The sequence below is a fragment of the Nerophis lumbriciformis genome, linkage group LG09 (assembly GCF_033978685.3).
Source record: "Nerophis lumbriciformis linkage group LG09, RoL_Nlum_v2.1, whole genome shotgun sequence".
Classification (NCBI taxonomy): Eukaryota; Metazoa; Chordata; class Actinopteri; order Syngnathiformes; family Syngnathidae; genus Nerophis; species Nerophis lumbriciformis.
The window spans coordinates 29700001-29722398 of NC_084556.2; the positions used below are offsets into that span (position 1 = coordinate 29700001).

General features: G+C 37.8%; 1 protein-coding gene across 4 annotated transcripts in view; it reads right to left on the bottom strand.

The window, feature by feature from the left end:
• The window catches only part of ammecr1 (AMMECR nuclear protein 1), a 44103-nt gene that overhangs the window by 16049 nt on the left and 5656 nt on the right, over positions 1-22398 (bottom strand). The window contains exons 2-6 of one of the 4 annotated variants that reach the window (XR_009815500.1): positions 11398-11508; positions 10660-10774; positions 7987-8077; positions 7679-7830; positions 7360-7474 (exon numbers count right to left, since the gene is read on the bottom strand). Coding sequence is in view for 2 of the 4 variants with exons in the window: in XM_061963397.1 (XP_061819381.1) it covers positions 7784-7830; positions 7987-8077; positions 10660-10774; positions 11398-11508 (364 nt within the window). In the remaining 2 variants the exon portion in view is untranslated. Of the gene's footprint in view, positions 1-7359; positions 7831-7986; positions 8078-10659; positions 10775-11397; positions 11509-22398 lie in introns of those variants that run through there. The other 3 variants (XR_009815499.1, XM_061963397.1, XM_061963396.2) reach the window with 3 other exon arrangements.

Below are 22398 nucleotides of genomic sequence, written 5' to 3' on the forward strand. Positions count from 1 at the left end.
ATACATACATATACATGTATACATACATACATACATGTATACATACATACATACATGTATACATACATACATACATGTATACATACATACATGTATACATACATACATACATGTATACATACATACACATACATACATGTATACATACATACATGTATACATACATACATACATACATACATACATACATACATACATACATGCATGCATACATGCATACATGCATACATGCATGCATACATGCATGCATGCATACATGCATACATGCATGCATACATGCATGCATGCATACATGCATACATGCATACATACATGCATGCATGCATGCATACATGCATACATACATGCATGCATGCATACATACATGCATGCATGCATACATACATACATGCATGTATACATACATGCATGTATACATACATACATGTATACATGTATACATACATACATACATGTATACATGTATACATACATGTATACATACATACATACATGTATACATACATACATGCATGTATACATACATGTATACATACATATATACATACATGTATACATACATACATACATACATACATGTATACATACATGTATACATACATACATACATGTATACATACATACATACATGTATACATACATACATACATGTATACATACATACATACATGTATACATACATACATACATGTATACATACATACATACATACATACATACATGTATACATACATACATACATACATATATACACATATACATACATGTATACATACATACATACATATATACATACATATACATGTATATATACATATATATATACATACATATACATGTATACATACATATATACATACATACATATACATACATATATACATACATACATATACATGTATACATACATATATACATATACATATATACATACATACACATATATACATACATATATACATACACATATACATGTATACATATACATGTATACATACATATACATATACATGTATACATATACATGTATACATACATATACACATACATATACATATACATGTATACATATACATATACATGTATACATATACATATACATGTATACATATACATGTATACATACATATACATGTATACATACATATACATGTATACATATACATACATATATACATATACATGTATACATACATATACATGTATACATACATACATACATATATACATACATACATATACATGTATACATACATATATACATATACACATACACATACATATATACATATACATACATACATACATATACATGTATACATACATAATGTACATATACATGTATACATACATAATGTACATATACATGTATACATACATAATGTACATGTACATATACATACATAATGTACATATACATGTATACATACATATATATACATGTATACATACATACATATACATACATACATACATACATACATACATATAGAATTAAGGTTTTAGAATGGCCTTCCCAAAGTCCTGACTTAAACGTGTGGACAACGCTGAAAAAACAAGTCCATATCAGAAAACCATCAAATGTAGCTGAACTGCACCAATTTTGTCAAAAGGAGTGGTAAAAAAATGCAACCAGAAGCTTGCCAGAAGCTTGTGGATAGCTACCAAAAGCGCCTTATTGCAGTGAAACTTGCCAAGGGACATGTAACCAAATATTAACATTGCTGTATGTATACTTTTGACCCAGCAGATTTGGGCACATTTTCAGTAAACCCATAAGTTCATAAAAGAACCAAACATCATGAATGGTTTTTGTGACCAAGTATGTGCTCCAAACACTATCACAAAAAAAATAAGAGTTGTAGAAATTATTGGATACTCAAGACAGCCATGACATTATGTTCTTTACAAGTGTATGTAAACTTTTGATCGTTACTGTACATACATATACATACATACATATACAAATATATACATACATATACATATATATATATATATACATACATACATACATATACACACACCGTGTTTTCCAGATCATAGGGCGCACTGATAAGGCGCACTACTGATGAGCGGGTCTATTCAGGTCTATTTTCATACAAAAGGCGCACCAGATTATAAAGCACATTAAAGGGGTCATATTATGATATTTTTCTACATTTAAAACATTTGCTTGTGGTCTACATAACATGTAATTGTGGTTCTTTGGTCAAAATGTTGCATAGATTATGTTTTACGGACCAGTGGCAAGATCAGCCGAGCGCACCATCGGAGGTGTGCTCCCAACCATCTGCAACATCTACACCAGGCGGTGTAGATCCAAGGCCAAGAGGATAGTGAGGGACTCTAGCCACCCAAACGACTGCCTCTTCTCACTGCTGCAGTCAGGCAAGCGCTACCGGAGTCTCATGGCCACGGAGAGACTCAGGAGGAGCTTCTATCCCCAAGCCATCAGACTGCTCAACTGCACCGCTGATTAACACTATCACAATTGCACAAAACCGCACGCACAAGAATCACTTTACTTACCACTGTAATTACCGGACTACAATACTCTTCAATGACTGTAAATAATGTAAAAACAAGAGTATAAAGAAGTCATACTGTTCCATTACCTCTGTTGATACTACTGTCACTACTCAACTGCCAAAAGAACTGTAGACACCTTAATATTTATTACTTCCTATACTGTATATATTGTATATACTGTTATACTATTTGACATTACACTGGTACTGTATGTGACTACTGTACTTTTACTTGTACCGATACTTCTACCATAACTACTGAAACTTATTGTGCAACTTATTGTCTTGTAATTAATGTACATCAGAGCTATTCAAATTGTTGTATTTTTTTGTATTTAGTTTATTAGATTCAGCAACTAGTTTTTGGATCCCACTGTACGCAATATCTGAAGAGCATGGAAAAAAGCATTTCACTGTGGTGTACTCTGCATGTGACGAATAAAACCCTTGAACCTTGAATCTTCAAGTCACGTTCTGACCGTTTCTTCAAGATACGCCGTTTTGTGGGCAGTCTTATTTACGTGGCTCACTTTCGACAGCGTCGTCTCCATTATTTTTGTTGTACCGGTGTAGCGTGCAAGGATGGGAGTCGAAGAGGTGTCAAAAGATGGAGCTAACCGTTTTAATGACATGCAGACTTCATCTAAATCAACAACGGAGCAGCATCTCCTCATCCACTGACTTGTGGAACAACAACGCCGGAAATGTGTCCCGTGATAAACCATCCGGAACTCTCTAATAACTAAAGTTCTGTGGGTAAATTATGTAAACCCGCTACACCGGTAATTTTTAGCACTTTTATAGCGAGTCTATTGTGAGAATACAAATTAGAACTTTACGTTACTTTATATTTGATATGGCAACAGCGGAGGATGAATGCCCCATAACAGCAAGATAGAGAAAAAGAAGAAGCTTATCAACTATGGTGTTGCCACAGACTACAATGGCGGACACGTGAACATTTTCAGGACTTATGCAGATCCCAAATACACATCAGCAGGTACCAGAAGGTAAGAAAAGTTGGTTTTGCATATTATTGCGAAACAAAATGCCAGATAGGTCTGCTAATGGGTGCCATTTTGCAGTCCTTATACACACAATATTAACACTCGAATGTCTGACTACGGTAGCCGTAATGCGCAGACAATCCATCAAGCGGTGCAGCTTCATAGCTACCAAAGTCGTACTAAAACATTTTGACAGATTCCACCAGCGGTCTTCAGAGCATCGACAAGACCATGCTCCTTGGCTGTTTGAAACTTTGGTGTCTTCAGTTTGGTCTAATACCTCAGTTGATGTGGCCTCTGACTATCTATGAGGTGCCCATCCCAAAGGTTGAGAAACCTGGAAGATTGATCAGCTCCTTTACTAGGAAATGGCTAGGTTATTCCCAGGTGCCTTACCAACAGATTTGTATGGTGAAGGCATTCTGGAGCTCCCTCTGTCCAGCCTCACAGAGGAGTTCAAGAGTACCAAAGTCTGGCTATAAATTATGCTGACAGTATCCCGAGAAACCTGTGTGGCTAAAACCGCTTCGACCCTTGTAACCGAGAGGAAGTGGACTCCAGCTGCACACCAGGCCAAGTCAGCCCTTAAGCATCGGGACATCGTCGGCCAGGTGCAAAGGGGAAGAGGTGGCCTTCGGTTTGGGAGAGAGTATGCCATCCTGGTACAAGGCAGGTCCAGCCCAGCGACGTGGGCTTGTGGTCGAGGAAGTTCGCAGAGAGTAAGAGGTTGCGAGGTGTGCAAAGGCTGTCACTGATATTTATTAACTAACATTGCCTTCTTTCAAACTTGCTCTATACGAACCGTTTGGAATTTGAGACTTTAGTGACATATTTTGCCTTAGTTACATCAGTGAATAGCTTTGCGTGACCTCAATTTTTATCCAGCTGTAGTCCAAAGTGGAAGTCAATAAGATTCTTATTTTTCTCTATACTTTTGTTGTTTGGCAGACTGGCTCACACATGCATTCAAAAATCCACCGCTGTGGCATATTGGGCTTGAAAGTGTGACGTAGTAAATGCAATGCATTGTGGGTCTTGCAAGACTTGAATAGCTTATTTACATGGCTGTATGCAAGACTCTGTCCTACTTATCAAGTTCAAAACATTGCGCGAACACATGGCATCACTATCTGCCACGATCGTTGTAATGATTGGTTCAGGGGGAAAAAAGATTCCAGCGTAAAAGCAAAGCCAGGAAACTCGGGTTAGTGAGCTAATAAAGAGAAGGCGAATTGCCTAGACGAGACGATCAAACATCCCTTTTAATGCCATCATCTGGTACAGGTTGGTGTGTTCACAGCATTTTCAGATTGGTAAGATTAAATCAATGTATGTTTTATTCTGTTTTACATGTACTGTAGCATTTAGTAGGATGTTAGCATTAGCCAAGCTAGCTGTGGGCTCCAAACATCCATCCAGACTTTGCATTCTGAAATTCTTTACTTGTACAAAACTCAAAACCAGTGAGAATGGAACGTTGTGTAAATCGTAAATAAAAACAGAATACAACGATTTGCAAATCCTCTTCAACCTATATCAAATTGAACACACTGCAATGACAAATACTTAACGTCCGAACTGGTAAACTTGTGTTATTTCTTGCAAATATTAGCTCATTCGGAATTTGATGGCTGCAACGTGTTTCAAAAAAGCTGGCACAAGTGGCAAAAAAGACAATAGAAAGTTCAGGAATGCTCATCAAACGCTTATTTGGAAGATCCCACAGGTGAACAGGCTAATTGGGAACAGGTGTGTGCCATGATGGGTATGAAAGCAGCTTCCATGAAATGCTCAGTCATTCACAAACAAGGATGGGGCGAGGGTCACCACTTTGTGAACAAATGTGTGAGCAAATTGTCCAATAGTTTAAGAACAAAGTTTCTCAACGAGCTATAACAAGGAATTTAGGGATTTCACCATCTACGGTCTTTAATATCATCAAAAGGTTCAGAGAATCTGGAGAACTCATTGCACGTAAGCAGCAATGCCCGTGACCTTCGATCCCTCAGGCGGTACTGCGTCAAAAACAGACATCAGTGTGTAAAGGATGTCACCACATGGGCTCAGGAACACTTCAGAAAACCACTGTCAGTAACTACAGTTTGTCGCTACATTTGTAAGTGACAGTTAAAACTCTACTATGCAAAGCGAAAGCCATTCATCAACAGCCAGAAACACCGCCGGCATCACTGGGCCCGAGCTCATCTAAGATGGACTAATGCAAAGTGGAAAAGTGTTCTGTGGTCTGACGAGTCCACATTTCAAATTGTTTTTGGAAACTGTGGACGTCGTGTCCTCCAGACCAAAGAGGAAAAGTACCATCCGGACTGTTCTAGGCGCAAAGTTCAAAAGCCAGCGTCTGTGATGGTCTGGGGGTGTATTAGTGCCCAAGACATGGGTAACTTACACATCTGTGAATGCACCATTAATGCTGAAAGGTACATACAGATTTTGGAGCAACATATGTTGCCATCCAACGACGTCTTTTTCATGGACGCCAACCCACATTTTGCACGTGTTACAACAGCGTGGCTTTGTAGTTAAAGAGTGCGGGTACTAGACTGGCCTGCCTGTAGTCCAGACAGTCTCCCATTGAAAATGTGTGGTGCATTATGAAGCCTAAAATACGACAACGGAGACCCCGGACTGTTGCACAACTTAATCTGTACATCAAACAGGAATGGGAAGGAATTCCACCTGAAAAGCTTCAAAAATTGGTCTTCTCAGTTCTCTAAATTATTTACTGAGTGTTGTTAAAAGAAAAGGCAATGTAACACAGAGGTAAAAATGCCCCTCTGCCAACTTTTTTGCAATGTGTTGCTGCCATTCAATTCTAAGTTAATGATTATTTGCAAAAAAATTTAAGTTTCTCAGTTTGAACATTAAATATATTGTCTTTGCAGTCTATTCAATTGAATATAAGGTGAAAATGATTTTGAAATCATTGTATTGTTTTTATTTACGATTTACACAACATGCCAACTTCACTGGTTTTGGGTTTTGTATATAAACTGACTTTGTTGACAAAATATAAACAGGTTTGGCTTTGGACAATGGCGGCACTTTATTCCAATCTGTCTTTTGGGCGTGCTCATATGGATCAATTGTACTTATTTTTCAAGGTAGCGAGCCTTTGGAACAGAGTAGTTTGTCTCGGTACGATACATTTTAACCCAGTTTGTTGTTTTCTCACAGTAACACAGGTACAGTACAGCAATGTTAACAAAAGCTTTGGCCAACAAAAATGGCTAATGCGGCCCCACAATGCATTGTGAAATCAGGTGCCCTTTCGAGCCCTATAGTAGTGTATAATTCTAACTCAAGATTTAATATGGAAGCGCTCAAAACTACAACATGGCATCGAGACGCAGTCGAAGGGGGTTTGGCCTGGAGGAAGATTTCGGCACGTAATTAAGACCACCCACAATACAGTGCATTCTGAAGAAACAGTCAAAAAGCGGCTTGAAGATGGTTGGTAAAATATAGTCTATGCAAAATGTTGATCAAAGCACCAACCACCATTACATGTTATGTAGGCCACAATAGACCTTTTTCCATCAAAAGTTCAGGAAATTCAAGTTCCTGGAACTTTAGGATCCTGTAGACCTGTGTGGTTTATGTTTCCACGGCAATTCACAGGTCAGAGTATTTTATACAAATCAGGCTGATGATGTATGGATAAGTGGTACAGTAAATTTCTACATTGATACCATTTAAATAAATAAACAAAAACAATAGGTCAAATGCATTTTTACTAAAGTTTAAGTAAATAAAATACAGAGCAATAGCATACAAAATTATGATATAAAAACAAAGTGTACCAAATTTTACATAAAAAGTCAGGCTTTTGTCCACAGTGTCCAGCAGTCAGAAAGTCATCCCCTCAGCTATTGATGAATTCATGAGGGTCAGTCGAGTCCTTATGGTCCATTTGAGCTGTAAATAACAATACATAAAGAATAAATGTCAGTGTTTACATCATGCTGACAAAATTAACACATCAGATTTAGCGTTGGCCTGTTAGCATTACTGTAGCATTCGGGTCACCCGGGTTGAGGTTAATGACTACAAGAATGGTGCGTCACTGACTACTGTTACAGCATGTAACCAAGTAAATAGTTAATGTTTGATGTGATTTACCTTTGTTCCAATCGTTTAATTCCTCCTTTATTTCACATTTATCTTCAAACAACGAGTCCCAGTGAGCAGCTGGAGTCGGCGCTTCGAAGTCCTGCTGAATACTAATTAATCCTCTGTAAATACGTTTAAGAAAGTCCGTCCATTTCTCGAACCTTCGCAAACCAAAATTAATATTGAAAAAATCCATACTCAGCATTAAGCTGCATTCTTGTTTAAACACTACTGCTGAGTAAAACCGTGGTGGGACAGTTCCACTAATTTTCAGCACACACATGCTCCACAAAAGTTACTGCAATTCAAGAGCTTACCTTGCTCCTTTGCGACCTCTGGCAGGTAGGTGGCGGTGCGTTTTGATCCTTTCTCATTGAAAAACTCTATCCTAATACCGTGAACACCCACCTATAAAAATAAGAGAATTCTTACACAAAATAATTATATTTTCATCCAAGGGGTCCTATCCTGCCTGTTTCTGGGGATTTTAAAGGGGACCTATGAGGATTTTTGTCTTTCCTGACTTAAAAATGTAAAGCATCAAATCAAAAGGTTCACACGTTTCGACGAGAGCTTGCATGCGGTTTTAGATTACTTTGTACGCTTGGTTTTACGGTGTAGCAACGTCGTGACGTCACAGCAAGGTGGACGTACTTATTTAGACATTTTGTCAAGCTCTCAGCCAGAAGGGGAGGAGGTACTGGTGTACCTAATGTTGTGACCAGGTGAATCAATATAATGTTTAAAAGGTTTATTTTCAACTAGGGATGGGAATGGAAAACTGGTTCTTGTTCATAACCGGTTCCCAGTATATCAATTCCTTGGACCCGCTTGCCATTTTGTCAAGAAATTCTCTTATCGATTCTTCTGGGTGGGAATGACGTCATTACGCAATGTGCGTACTGCGTAGTGACGTCAGTTCTTAAGATAGTGATGCCCGGTCGAAACAAACACTAACATTTTACAAGAAAAGATTGTAGTAGCGCCACTTGTAATAATTATAAGGCTGCTATTTTATCAAGAGGACATGCAAGCAATATGCTGAAACATTTGAACACAGCATGTGTTTTTGAACCGCTCCAATCTCATCCCAGCAGCAGTATTGCAAGCACGTCATCCGAGTACAACAGATAATAATACCGCTATTACCTATATCCCGCTTAAACCGCAATACCGAACAGTGACTAAGTTTGTACCTAATGTTGTGACCAGGTGAATCAATATAATGTTTAATATGTTTATTTTCAACTAGGGATGGGGATCGAAAACTGGTTCTTGTTCATAACCGGTTCCCAGTGTATCAATTCCTTGGATTCGCATGCCATTTTTTCAAGCAATTCTCTTATCGATTCTTCTGGGTGGGAATGACGTCATTACGCAATGTGCATACTGCGTAGTAACGTCAGTTCTCAAGATAGCGATGCCCGGTCGAAATAAACACTAACATTTTACAAGAAAAGATTGCAATAGCACCACTTGTAATAATTATAAGGCTGCTATTTTATCAAGAGGACATGCCAGCAATATGCTGAAACATTTGAACACAGCGTGCGTTTTTGAACCGCTCCAATCTCTTCCATCAGCAGTAACGCGAGCACGTCATCTGAGTACAACAGATATTAATACCGCTATTGCCTATATACTGCAAACACCGCAATACCAAGCAGCAACTAAGTTTGTGGTCTATTTACTACAGTAGACACTCCTAATTTTCGGTAGGTGAATGTTCAATTTTAGTCAGAGAAAAGTTGCATGTTTTCCTCCCACCAGATTTTCTCTCAGTCATATTATACAGGTGAAACTAAAAAAAATTGAATATCGTGTACAAGTCCATTCATGTCAGCCATTAACTTCAAATGTGAAACTAAAATGTGATATTAACCATTACATGCAAAGTTAGGTTTGTCAAGCCTTTATTACCCTTTTGATGATCTTGGCTTACACTTATTGAAACCCTACATTGTCTGAGATTTTCAATTCAAGGTTTTCATAAACTATAAGCCACAAACATCAAAATGATCTCAGTTTGCTGGTAATAAGTTAATATCACATGTTACTAAATTGTACATTCTTGTGTAATTTCTACATGATTTATTTTGTTGAATTCTGCAAAAAAAAAAATTTGATTATAAATGTATTACATTTATTTTCAAAAAAGTACCTTTTTTCTTCAACGCTACGTATGTGACCTCACCGTAGGCTTTCAAAGGTCATGTCATCTCTAAACTAAACAAAATTGAGGCTAATCCACCTATTTTTGTCTTTCTCCCAAATAAGAATCGATAAGGGAACCGCTAAGGAACCGAATCGTTAAGCAAAATCGAAAGTGGAGTCGGAACCGGAAAAATCTATCAATTCCCATCCCCTATTTTTAATCATGTCTGAAAAAAATAGCGGGGACGACTTCAAGATACATATCTAAACAGTGTACATTTTTAAAGGACAAATGATGTTACTTTTGGAGAGGACGGGGCGTGGTTTCATTTGCAACCTGGGAACGTCTCCACAAACAAAAACAGACGAAAAAAACAGGTTATAAAAATTTAAAAACATTTACACTACAGCATATCCAATACCTATTAGCTAGACCACAAATAAGTGTTTTAAATGTAGATTAAAATCATAATAAAATTAATAATATTGAACCCCACGATACTAAGTTTCTTTTATAAAAAAAATACTCAAACGCTCATTTTGTCAGCCTCCTCCCCTAACCATGCAGACTCCATTGCGATAGGTCGAAGTCGATGGTCGTCCTCAAAAATGTAACCAGAGATAACCTAAAAACTCACGAACTACATTTCTACATTATGTATAGCAAGAGTAAACATTTTTAATGAAAGTCTGAAAAGTTGCAAATGTAGAATAGGTCCCCTTTAAAGGATTATTTGACATAAACATCATGGTAAGTTGGTCAAATAAACAAAATGGTCCTCGAAAGTGTGTGGACTGAATTTTCTACCTTATACTAGGCAATGTGTGTCACTCACCTCCCAGTCAAGGTAATCACCGACGTCTTCAAAGTTGGTGAGAAGAGACACTGAGCAGAATAGGCGAGGCAGCTCATCCCTTGTCATGGGGGGGAAGCGGCTGTCTTTAAGGGCACTGGCACAGAGAAAACAGCATTAATATATAATTTACAAGGCTCCAAATAAACAGACATTTCTATCACCATTCTCCATTTTACTCCCACACTGTGTATTTGACAAAGCAACTGTCTGACCTTGGCCAAGAACTGCAAGAACAGGATATAGGCAAACATTTTTTCTTAGCTGCATACACCATTTTGTTAAGTAATGCTCTAAAGACTGAAATTGTAATACTCATTTCTGGATAAAACGTTCCTGGAGGTCACTTCTAGGCCAGCTGCTGTCAAATAATCAACGATTCCAATAAGACACTATCAGTGTGTGTGTGTGTGTGTGTGTGTGTGTGTCTTATGTCGATAAGAGTCCAACACAACGACAAGCCCCCATAGCTTCCCAATGTAAACAACTACACAGTATATATACCACATACAATGGCATTGCAGAATACAACATTTCACAAATGGTGCAGTTCTTCAGCATTTTATAGTGTGCTTTTGCAGTCAACCATGAATTCCTAGACAACCATAATAGTGATCATATTGCAAATGTGTATACCTATCCAGATAACTATGAAAACAATCCACATTTGATGAATAGCAAGTTCAAGAAAAAATAGCAACTTTCTGTGCCATTACTCACCTGGTAAGGGTGTACTCCCTGAGTCCTGAGTGGAGATTCATGGCAGAAAATGTACCTATACAACCCCTCAATCGCTTGTCTCTGCCGATTTTCCATGTGACAAACAGCGGGCTGGAAAAACAAAAGAGCAGCATTCTGAGGGGCTTTTACATCTTTTTGGACAGTGGAACAAAATAAACCGCCTGGAAACAAGCCTGGTAAACTTAGAATAAAAGGCAACGATTATTGTAACATGCAAGCATGCATAGTCTAAATGGGGAGATTATTAAACCACAAATTTATACCAGTATGTATGTTATTTTGTAAGAATTGTGACTGACAGATAATTGCTTGTGCTCAACTGATTCACAGTAAATGGGCACACACTTTAAATTTGCACTGTAGGATTTACTATTGGCACTAGCAAATTTGAATTACAAAGGGCTCCTGTGTGTAATACTTGGCTGCAGACGCAATTTTCAATAAAAGGGAGACAATGGCCAAATCAATGAACATCACCGCTTATCAATTTGAAAGGCAGGGTGAGCGTACTTTTACGGTCTCCTCTCACAGATTGCTTTACTCCTAATTAAAACGCCAGCAACTCTGTAGAGGAGGCTACCCTAAAAGCCACTTGCATTAATAATCTGCAATAGAAACGATAATTTAGTCTCTGATAGAGATTTTTTATGCACGTTGAAGCAGTCTACGCAGAAACCATCGTCAATAAAATAAGTAAAAACATGGCTATAAGCAAACAGACGGAACTGGTGAAAAAGACTGCTGCAACATCCATCATTTGGATGTGACGATAAACAATGTTAATAATAAGCTGTGGTAAAACTCTTGATGGTTATCATTACCGTTTTAAATTAAAATTATCATAAAAACCGTGATTGATAATCACACTTTCGTAAACTTACGGACAGATGACACCGCCAATTTCATGGAAAAGCAAGCCATCACTAGACTAACATGAATACAAGCGACATTTACAGCCTTACCCATTAAGAAACAACATACTCTAATGTAAATTTGAAACACATTTTTAAAAAAGGGGCCATATTATGATTTGTTTCTATATTTAAAATCCTTCTTTTTGGTCCACATAACATGTAATGATGGTGCTTTGGTTCCAATTTAGCATAGATTTTGTTTTACAGACCATCTTCAAGCCGCTTCTGACCATCTCTTCAGAATGCACCATTTCGTGGGCGGTCTTATTTACATGCCAAAACCCTCCTTCAAGCAAAGTCCCCTTTGACTGCGTCTTTTTGGCGCTTCCATATCGAGTCTACTGACATATAGAAGTTAGAACTATGGCAACAGCAGAGGGTTTTAGGGTGCATGTACAAGCCAGTCTTGCCCCACAATAAGCGGACAGAGAAAAAGAAGGAACAATAATTGACTGCAACATCGGACTGCAATGTCAGATTCGCGCAAAGCTCTTCGAGTAAAACCTCTACCATTTATGGAGATATCCTCAAATGTAATGAAGGCAAAATACGTCACTGAAGTCTCAAATTCCAAACAGCTCGTTTGGAAAGAGACAAAAGTGTTAATGATATCTCTGCCATGCCTTCAAGGTTTGGATTAAAATTTTCTGGATTTATGGGCATACAAAAACGGGTGCCAACAGGAAAGAAGATTCGGTTTTGCATAATATTACCCCTTTAAATAAAACTTGGTTAAAATAGTGACTGCATAGGTACTTTTTAGCACATTCAACAATGTGATATGAATCATTACATCCCTAGTTAAGATAAAATAAAAATAAAAACACTAAACTGTGCACTGTGTGTGTGGCGGCAACAATTTCGCATTAACAGCGGTAACACAACTAATTTGTTTTCATATTTGTTGTGTTTCTGTTTATTTTTTAAATGAAAGACAGCCATTTTTCTGTTCTTTTCGCAAAAATAAACAGCACTTTTGGCAAGGCGCTACAGAAAATAAACTTTTAAAAAAAACTAAAAATAAATTAGTCTTTATTAGAAGTACGTGTGCCTTAATCTGGAAGTATTTTCTTTATTGAAATAATTAATTGCTTTAATTTAAACAATGTGTATAGCACCAAATGTTGCAGGGTATATCGTATGTCTTTATTTGAACTACCTGTACACTACACGTAAAAAAAACTTCTGTTATTTAACGTAGCCACGCATAATACCGTTTTGTCAAAATTGTGGTTTCATTCTGAGATGGTTCTATTGACATCTAAATGCAAAAGACTATATTGTGATATTCACAAGACGTAGGATTGAAGCTGCAGGGTTTCCCATACATATAATCAATCACCGCACCGCCACAGCAAAATAAAAGCCGCCACATCTTAAAAATTGTTTTTTGTTTTTTTTTCACATGAAAACAAATTTAAGTAATACACTGTATGAATGGATTTACAATATACAGTATAATATTCACGCACTATTGGCCATTGTTAGTTTGAACAGCATCTCAAATATGATGTTCCTCTTTGCTTTATTTTGAAAAATGTGCATCTGAATCTGTCAAAATAAGCGCTACATAAACCACTTCCACCTCAAGTTATATTTTTTCCTACCTCTAATTCAAAGAACTGTTTACATGTTTAGCAAAGTAAATGTTAACATTCATAGAGGGCAGAATATAGTGCAGCCCTAATAATACATTATACAATTAGCAGCAACAATTGAAAAAGACAACATAACAATATAAGAGAAAATATGTAAATACTAATAACAAATAACAGTTTTGTTTAACAATATATGTTTAACACTAGTTTAGCCATTTAGAAACAAAGTATTCATCATCGGCGATTAAATTATATATATATATATATATATATATATATATATATATATATATGAGGGTTTCCCGCAGCGCTTTGTTGTTAAGGCGGCCACCTTAACAACAAAGAGCCACCGCCTAAACTAAAGTCTTAACAAGCTGCTCCGCTTAGTTCTGCCTCTGCCTCTGTCAGTACGTCTCTGCAGCACCCAGCATTGTCCCACCCATAGAACCATCTGATTGGCTGTTACCGCTCTACGTGTAACCAATCAGCAGTGTGTATTCAGAGCGCATGCAACAGCCAATCAGCAGTGCGTATTCAGAGCGCATGTAACAGCCAATCAGCAGTGCGTATTCAGAGCGCATGTAATAGCAAATCAGCAGTTCGTATTCAGAGCGCATGAAGTCAGTGCTCCTGTGGTGGGGTTAGCAGAAAGGTGTTTAGCAGGTGAGCATAAGGCAGCGGACTCTCCCCAAATTATAATAAAAACCTCCCAGTCAACTACTAGTAAAATCACTGAGCCCGTTGACGTTCTAGAAACATAAGCGGCAGCTCAGCTCGCTCGCAGTCCTTGAGGTGAAGGCTAATTAGCTTTTAGCGTAACGTTAGCTCATTTTGCGGTGTGTGTGCATGTTACGGACAGCAAAGCCCTGTCTGTCTAAGAGAAAGACAAGCATTATTGACCTACAGTTAACAACTAAGTTATTTCACTTTACCTTTTTCTGTGTTGATTGAGCTGTGTTGAAGTAGCAAAAAAGGACATTATGTTAAATGAAGAGTTTCCTGAAGCTATCTCTGATAGTTGATATAGTAATGTAACTGCATCATAAAGCCTGCATGAACTCCTTGGTGTTCAGGGATGAATAGTCTCTCCTATTGCACAATTTTTTTCAGCTATAGTTACATTAATCATTAGTAATGTAGCAGCCTAGTTTTGAATGGCAGGGTCCCTGCTATCACATGTTGATAAAACTATAACATTTATTTAATAAAAATCAACTACAGGCTTCCCAAATGCTGTAATACATTAAGCATGATGAGTTGAGCATATGTCAGCATGTGGCCCCACTTTTAACTCTTTTTCAAATGCTTACTTACAGTAAGTCATTAATTTGACTTAAGTCATTATTTTGACTTAGTAAGCCATTATTTTGATTTAGTAATATATCCATCCATCCATTTTCTACCGCTTATTCCCTTCGGGGTCACGGGGGGCGCTGGAGCCTATCTCAGCTACAATCGGGCGGAAGGTGGGGTACACCCTGGACAAGTCGCCACCTCATCACAGGGCCAACACAGATAGACAGACAACATTCACACTCACATTCACACACGAGGGCCAATTTTCAGTGTTGCCAATCAACCTATCCCCAGGTGCATGTCTTTGGAAGTGGGAGGAAGCCGGAGTACCCGGAGGGAACCCACGCAGTCACGTATTGACTTACTAAGTCATAATAATGACATACTTAGTATCTCAGGTAACTAGGACTGTTTTGTGTATTAATTTTACTTTACGAAAAAAATATCGATATATATATAGTATATCGGCATTCAGCATATGGAGCGGAAAACACAACCAAAAATTGTAGGCTTCCTCACGCGACAAAGCCGGCCTATGTCACCACAGTTTGTCGTCTATTGCCCCCCCAGGCTGTGGTGGCAGCGATGAGATGGAGACGTGATGGCGACAGGCCGAGTTACGCTGTTCCTTACACCTACTCACCCCCTTCCCCCTGGAGAGACACCACCTTAACTAACACATTTTCTGGGGAAACACTGTGTGTGTGTGTGTGTGTGTGTGTCTGTGTGTATGTGTTTGTGCGTGTATATATATATATACAGTGTTTCCCACAGGACAGGCATCTATTTGCGGTGGTGTGGTCGGCGGGCGGGCAGGGGGGGGGTGGGGGGTTGCGGCAGCGGCGATGACCAAGAAGAACGCGGAGTTGAATATAATTACATTTTATGTACATATTTATATACAGATTTGAACAATTAGTGATTCACTGAAATATATTTATTAATTGTGGTTTTTACAAAAAATATATCTTATAAAATATAAAAGCTAAAATGTCTCTTAAAGCTCTGCCCCTTTAATTAGTGAATACTAAATAATTTACCTTTAGCCTACTACTACAACCATATTATTTACCAGCAACATGAAGTGAAACAGAGGCAGAGGTGTCCTGCCACAGTCAGTCAACCTCCTCCTCCTCCTCCTCCTGCTGCTGCTGCTGAACAGGTCGCACCTGTGGTCCGAACTGTAGGCCTACCTCCTCTCCAAGTCGAGCCCCTTTCAGCCGTTGAAAATATTTTTCTATACTCATCTGTGTGAAGGAGTGAACATCCAACATTAGAATTTATTACTAACGAGCAGAAGCGCTCTATGTACAGTGCCGTCTAACCTTAAGCGGCAGCAGCTCAACACATGCAGGGTTCAACGTTAAGGTTTTTTTTCTACTTGCCTGACTTCTCAAATCTACTTGCCCCAATATTTGTACTTGTCCTGCCTAGGTTTTTTTCTGGCTGTGTAGTGCTCATGGCTTATATCTTAATAGAATCCTTCCCGTTGACTATTTACAACACTACACAGTATTTATTATTATTATTATTATTATCTATAATTGCATTTAAATGGCATTGCATACATGTAAAATTAAATGCTATTTCACATTATTTGTCCAGTAGCAGTTACACTCATCTGAACAGGTCAGCCACCTGTTTAAAGCCCAATCACAGTTGAAATCTTGAAATGAAGGGCCTTTAATGGCCAAAACATTAACCTGGACAACATTTTAACAGCTGGTTGGCTCAGATTTTATTATTTTCATTGCATTCACATGCTGCAGTGGACAGTGGACAATTTAGCTTCAGTCCATGTGTGTTTATTGACAACATGGTTATAACCTGGACACGTTAGCTCGTCGGTATTGTAACACGTGACTGTTACTACGAGCGTCTGCCCCGGGCCACGAGTCAAACAGCGGCTGTGTTAATGAAGCAGCGTCAGGCTGCTCACCGTCAGTGAAACGCTCGGTGAAATCACGGATTAACGTTAAATATATGACGAGCCGCGAGCGATGCAGCTATAACCTATCTACTAGTGATGGGTTGATGAGGCGTCATGAAGCGTTTTGACACATTGCAAAACTGTATTGATACTGTGTCGATACTGTGTCACTAAATAATGACATCTGCTGGACATTAAAAATCCCTACAGGCAACCTATGGATCGACTCAACTGACACTGATTTTATGACCTAGTACAGTGGTTCTCAAATGGGGGTACGCGAACCCCTGGGGGTACTTGAAGGTATGCCAAGGGGTACGTGAGATTTCTTTTAAATATTCTAAAAATAGCAACAATTCAAAAATCCTTTATATATTTATTGAATAATACTTCAACAAAATATGAATGTAAGTTCATAAACTCAGTGAAGCACAAGCTCAGGTTCGTCACTAAAATGTCTGTCAAAAAGAACTGTGAAAAGAAATGTAACTATGCAATATTCAGTGTTGACAGCTAGATTTTTTGTGGACATGTTCCATAAATATTGATGTTAAAGATTTTTTTTTTTTGTGAAGAAATGTTTAGAATTAAGTTCATGAATCCAGATGGATCTCTAATACAATCCCCAAAGAGGGCACTTTAAGTTGATTATTACTTCTAGGTGTAGAAATCTTTATTTATAATTGAATCACTTGTTTATTTTTCAACAAGTTTTTAGTTATTTTTATATCTTTTTTTTCCAAATAGTTCAAGAAAGACCACTACAAATGAGCAAAATTTTGCACTGTTATACAATTTAATAAATCAGAAACTGAAGACATAGTGCTGTATTTTACTTCTTTATCTTTTTTTTTTCAACCAAAAATGCTTTGCTCTGATTAGGGGGTATTTGAATTTAAAAAAAAAATCACAGGGGGTACATTGCTGAAAAAAGGTTGAGAACCACTGACCTAGTATATACAATAATATAAACCAAGTCATTGTATTTCATTTAGGATTATTTCATAACTTCATTTAAATAAAAATATATGTTTTGTCTTTTTTAGATACAGTCAATAAATAATGTGAACATGTATCATAACATGGAAATCTAAGAGAACGTGTTGTGAATGAGGATGCTTGTGGACCTGGAAATTATTATTTATTTATTTTTACACATTTTTATTAAAAAAAAACAGTTTTTCCAACGTATTCAATTTTAGACGCTTTCTCTTCTTAGTTATTATTTCTCCGGCTGTAGAAAAGACCCGCTCACAGGGCACAGAGGAGGCGTCCCATCACTACTATCTACCTATAACACCTGTAAAAATGAAGCAATGCTACCACGCTAGCAAGCGTTAGCTAGCCGGCTATGAGCCACCAAGCTGCTAACTGTCGCCAAAAGGCACCATTTAAGTTTTTTTCCCCATGGCATCCTGGATCAAGGCTTTCAGCAGCTTTTGGACGTTTGAGGTAGAAACGTAGGAAGCGCCATCATTATGAAAAGTAGCCGGCGAATATTTTGATGCCTTCCGTCCGTCCCTCTTCTTCTTCTTCTTCTTCTTCTTCTTCTTCTGGCCCACCAGGTGAATTAAGTGCTATTGCATAGTGCATAGTAGGCTACCGCCACCTACTGCACCTGAGGTGTAACTACAAGCAACATTCACAGACAGTCCCATTGCTTTTATGAGCGGTCGAGCGAGTCAAAAGCCGAAAAATCCATTTGTGGCGGACGTAATTCTTTCGTGGCGGGCCGCCACAAATAAATGAATGTGTGGGAAACACTGATATATATATATATATATATATATATATATATATATATATATGACGACATATTGGCCACGCCCCTCCACATGTATATTGGCAATCTGGGAGGAACCCTGAGGTGTATGGCATATCGCCAAATGGATTTTAGGCCAAATCTGACCGATATTTCTTTGAGTCATTTATGCAAGGACAAATTAAAATACAATCTTTTGGATGTTTTTTTTCTCCATTTATTGTTGGTCTTACAAATGAATTAGTGTTTTAAGTTAAAAGGGACCTATTATGGAAAACCAACTTTTCTTACCTATTAGTACCTGTTTTTGTGTATTTGGGATCTATATATGAAGTCAAATCATGGAGGCAATGCAAAGACATTTATAAAACAATCCTGCGTTTCTTCGTACTTCCTCTAAACGTGTCGTTTGGAATTTGCCCAATTTGTGATGTTTTCCCAAGTGAGATGTCAGCGGATATCTCCAGATATGGTAGAGATTTACCCGCAGAGCTTTACGAGAGTCCGCCACTGTAGTCTGATGTTGTCGTCAATAAGCTCCTTTTTTATTCATCCGCTTGTTGCTGGGCAGACTGGCTCGTAAATGCACAAGCCTCCTCCGCTGTTGCCATTTCTAATACAAAGTAGCATATTGTTCAAAACGTATTATCTGTCATTAGACTCAATATGAAAGTGCTAAAAACTACAACACGGCTGGCGGAGAGAAGACACAGTCGAAGTGGAGACTCATAAATAAGACCACCAACATACAGCGCATCCTGAAAACGGATTGAAGATGGTCTGTAAACCAGAATGTATGCAAAATTGACCAAACCATAACATGTTATGTAGACCAGGAGTTCTTAACCTTTTTGACCTTGGGCCCAACTTTTCCACTACAGAGGGGCCCTGAAGCCCACTCAAACATTAACACAGAATTAGTCATTTTACTCTTGAATATGATCATGAGTAATATATCTAACCTACTTACAGTTTACAACCTTGTCAAATGATATGAAACTATGTGTTAATCACAAGGATTATTATTTAACACGTAAGGTCACACATTAGGTCAGGCTGATTAGAAAAATAAGTACTAACCAAATAACAACAAGGGACTCAAATGACATGTACCGTATTTTCCGCACTATAAGGCGCACCGGATTAAAAGGCGCACCTTCCATGAATGGCCTATTTTAAAACTTTGTTCATATATAAGGCGCACCGCATTATAAGGCGCATAGAATAGACGCTACAGTAGAGGCTGGGGTTACGTTATGCATCCATTAGATGGAGCTGCGCTAAAGGGAATGTCAACAAAACAAATAGTGATTGTACTGACACTTCTACTTGCTGCTCTCTGTTCAACAACTCACTGTTCGAGTTTGTCCTCCAACTGTAGCCATCTCGCTTTGTTCCCTCGGAAACTCTGTTTAGTCTTGTTTACTTGGCGCAGGTCATCATATTGCTTCCTCCACTTCAGCAGCATGGATTCGTTAATGTTAAATTCTCTCGCTGCTGCTCTATTCCTGTGTTCTACTGCGTGACTGATCGCCTTAAGTTTAAACTGTGCGTCGTAAGCGTGTCTCTTAATAGGAGACATTTTTGGGTCTTTGCATAAAGTTTAGGTCTCGCAACTACGGTAAGCAGCCGCCGACTTAATTTTCCCCAGTAGAAGAAGAAGTTCTTCTTCTACGGCAGGGGTGCTCATTACGTCGATCGCGAGCTACCAGTCGATCGTGGACGGTGTGTCAGTCGATCACCAGCCAGGCATTAAAAAAAATAGTCCTAAAAATGAGCGATCATAAATCTTCACTATGACGTCACTTTCGTCACTTGATTGACATTCACGGCACCCGAGGTTCTTCTGAGATGACGCTGGCTGCTGCCAGCTCATTCAAATTACCGACAGGAAGGCAAGAAACACTTTTTATTTCAACAGACTCTGGCGCCGTACCTGTAGTCAAAACTCCAAAGACCGACTGCACAGTTGCACAATAAAAGCTCTGCTTCATCCTGCCTGCGCTAACAAAATAACAGTCTCAGAAACCTGGCGTGCACAAGCTAGCAAGCTACGGAGTTTGCCGACAATGTATTTCTTGTAAAGGGTATACAAAGGAGTACGGAAGCTGGATAAATAAGATGCCAAAAACCAACCACTTTCATGTGGTATTGGACAGAAAGGAGGATTTTTTTTATCCTCCATTCGAAAATGCGGACGTTATCAGCACCACTGTCTGATTCCAATCAATGCAAGTCATCAGAATCAGGTAATACACCAACTTATATTCTTGTCTTCATGAAAGAAAGGAATCTATATGTGTTAAAAATGCTTGTATTATCTTTAAACACTTTTAACTTATTAACAATATTAACTATAAGTGTTAAACATGCTTGTATTATCTTTAAAGACCTTTAACTTGTTAACAATATTAACTATATGTGTTAAACATTCTTGTATTATCATTAAACACCTTTAATTTATTAACAATATTAACTATATGTGTTAAACATGCTTGCATTATCATTAAACATCTTTAACTTCTTAACAATATTAACTATGTGTTAAACATGCTTGCATTATCTTTAAACACCTTTAACTTATTAACAATATTAACAATATGTGTTGAACATGCTTGTATTATCATTAAACACCTTTAACTTGTTAACAATATTAACTATATGTATTAAACATACTTGTATTTTCATTAAACACCTTTAATGTATTAACAATATTAACTATATGTGTTAAACATGCTTGTATTATCATTAAACACATTTAACTTGTTAACAAAAACATATATTTCATAAATAAGTAAATATAAATTATATATATGAATGAGGTAGATCCCCACGACTTAAACAATTGAAAAGTAGCTCGCCTGCAGAAAAAGTGTGAGCACCCATGTTCTACGGTAATCAGCCGCCGACTTCATTTTCCCCCGTAGAAGAAGCGCTTCTTCTTCTATGGTAAGCAGCCGTAGAAGGGGGAAAATTAAGTTGGCGTAGTTACCGTAGTTGCAAGACCTGTTGTGGCTCAATATTGGTCCATATATAAGGCGCACCGGATTATAAGGCGCACTGTCAGCTTTTGAGGAAATTGGAGGTTTTTAAGTGCGCCTTATATTGCGGAAAATACAGTACCGGTACATACAATATTGTTGTGATAAAATTAATAATGAATATGTTTCTTAAATAAAGATTGCTTTCTTAAATAAATTGTCAATCAAAAGGTGCAAATGAAAATACAGCTTCAACACCTGAGTCATATTTTTTGCGTTTAAGAAACTTCTCTATGAGTTCCAGACTTTGCCTGTTCGTTTAATATTGTCATTACTGCCACAAGCGGTGGAAAAGTGTGTTACAACTGAGTAACACTGTGGCAAATACTGAACACAGCTGAAAAAATATATATTTTTGCTGAGAAATATGTTTTTGGTGGTCCCTTGGCCCTATGGTTAAGAAACACTGACGTAGACCACAACAAAGTGTTTTACATGT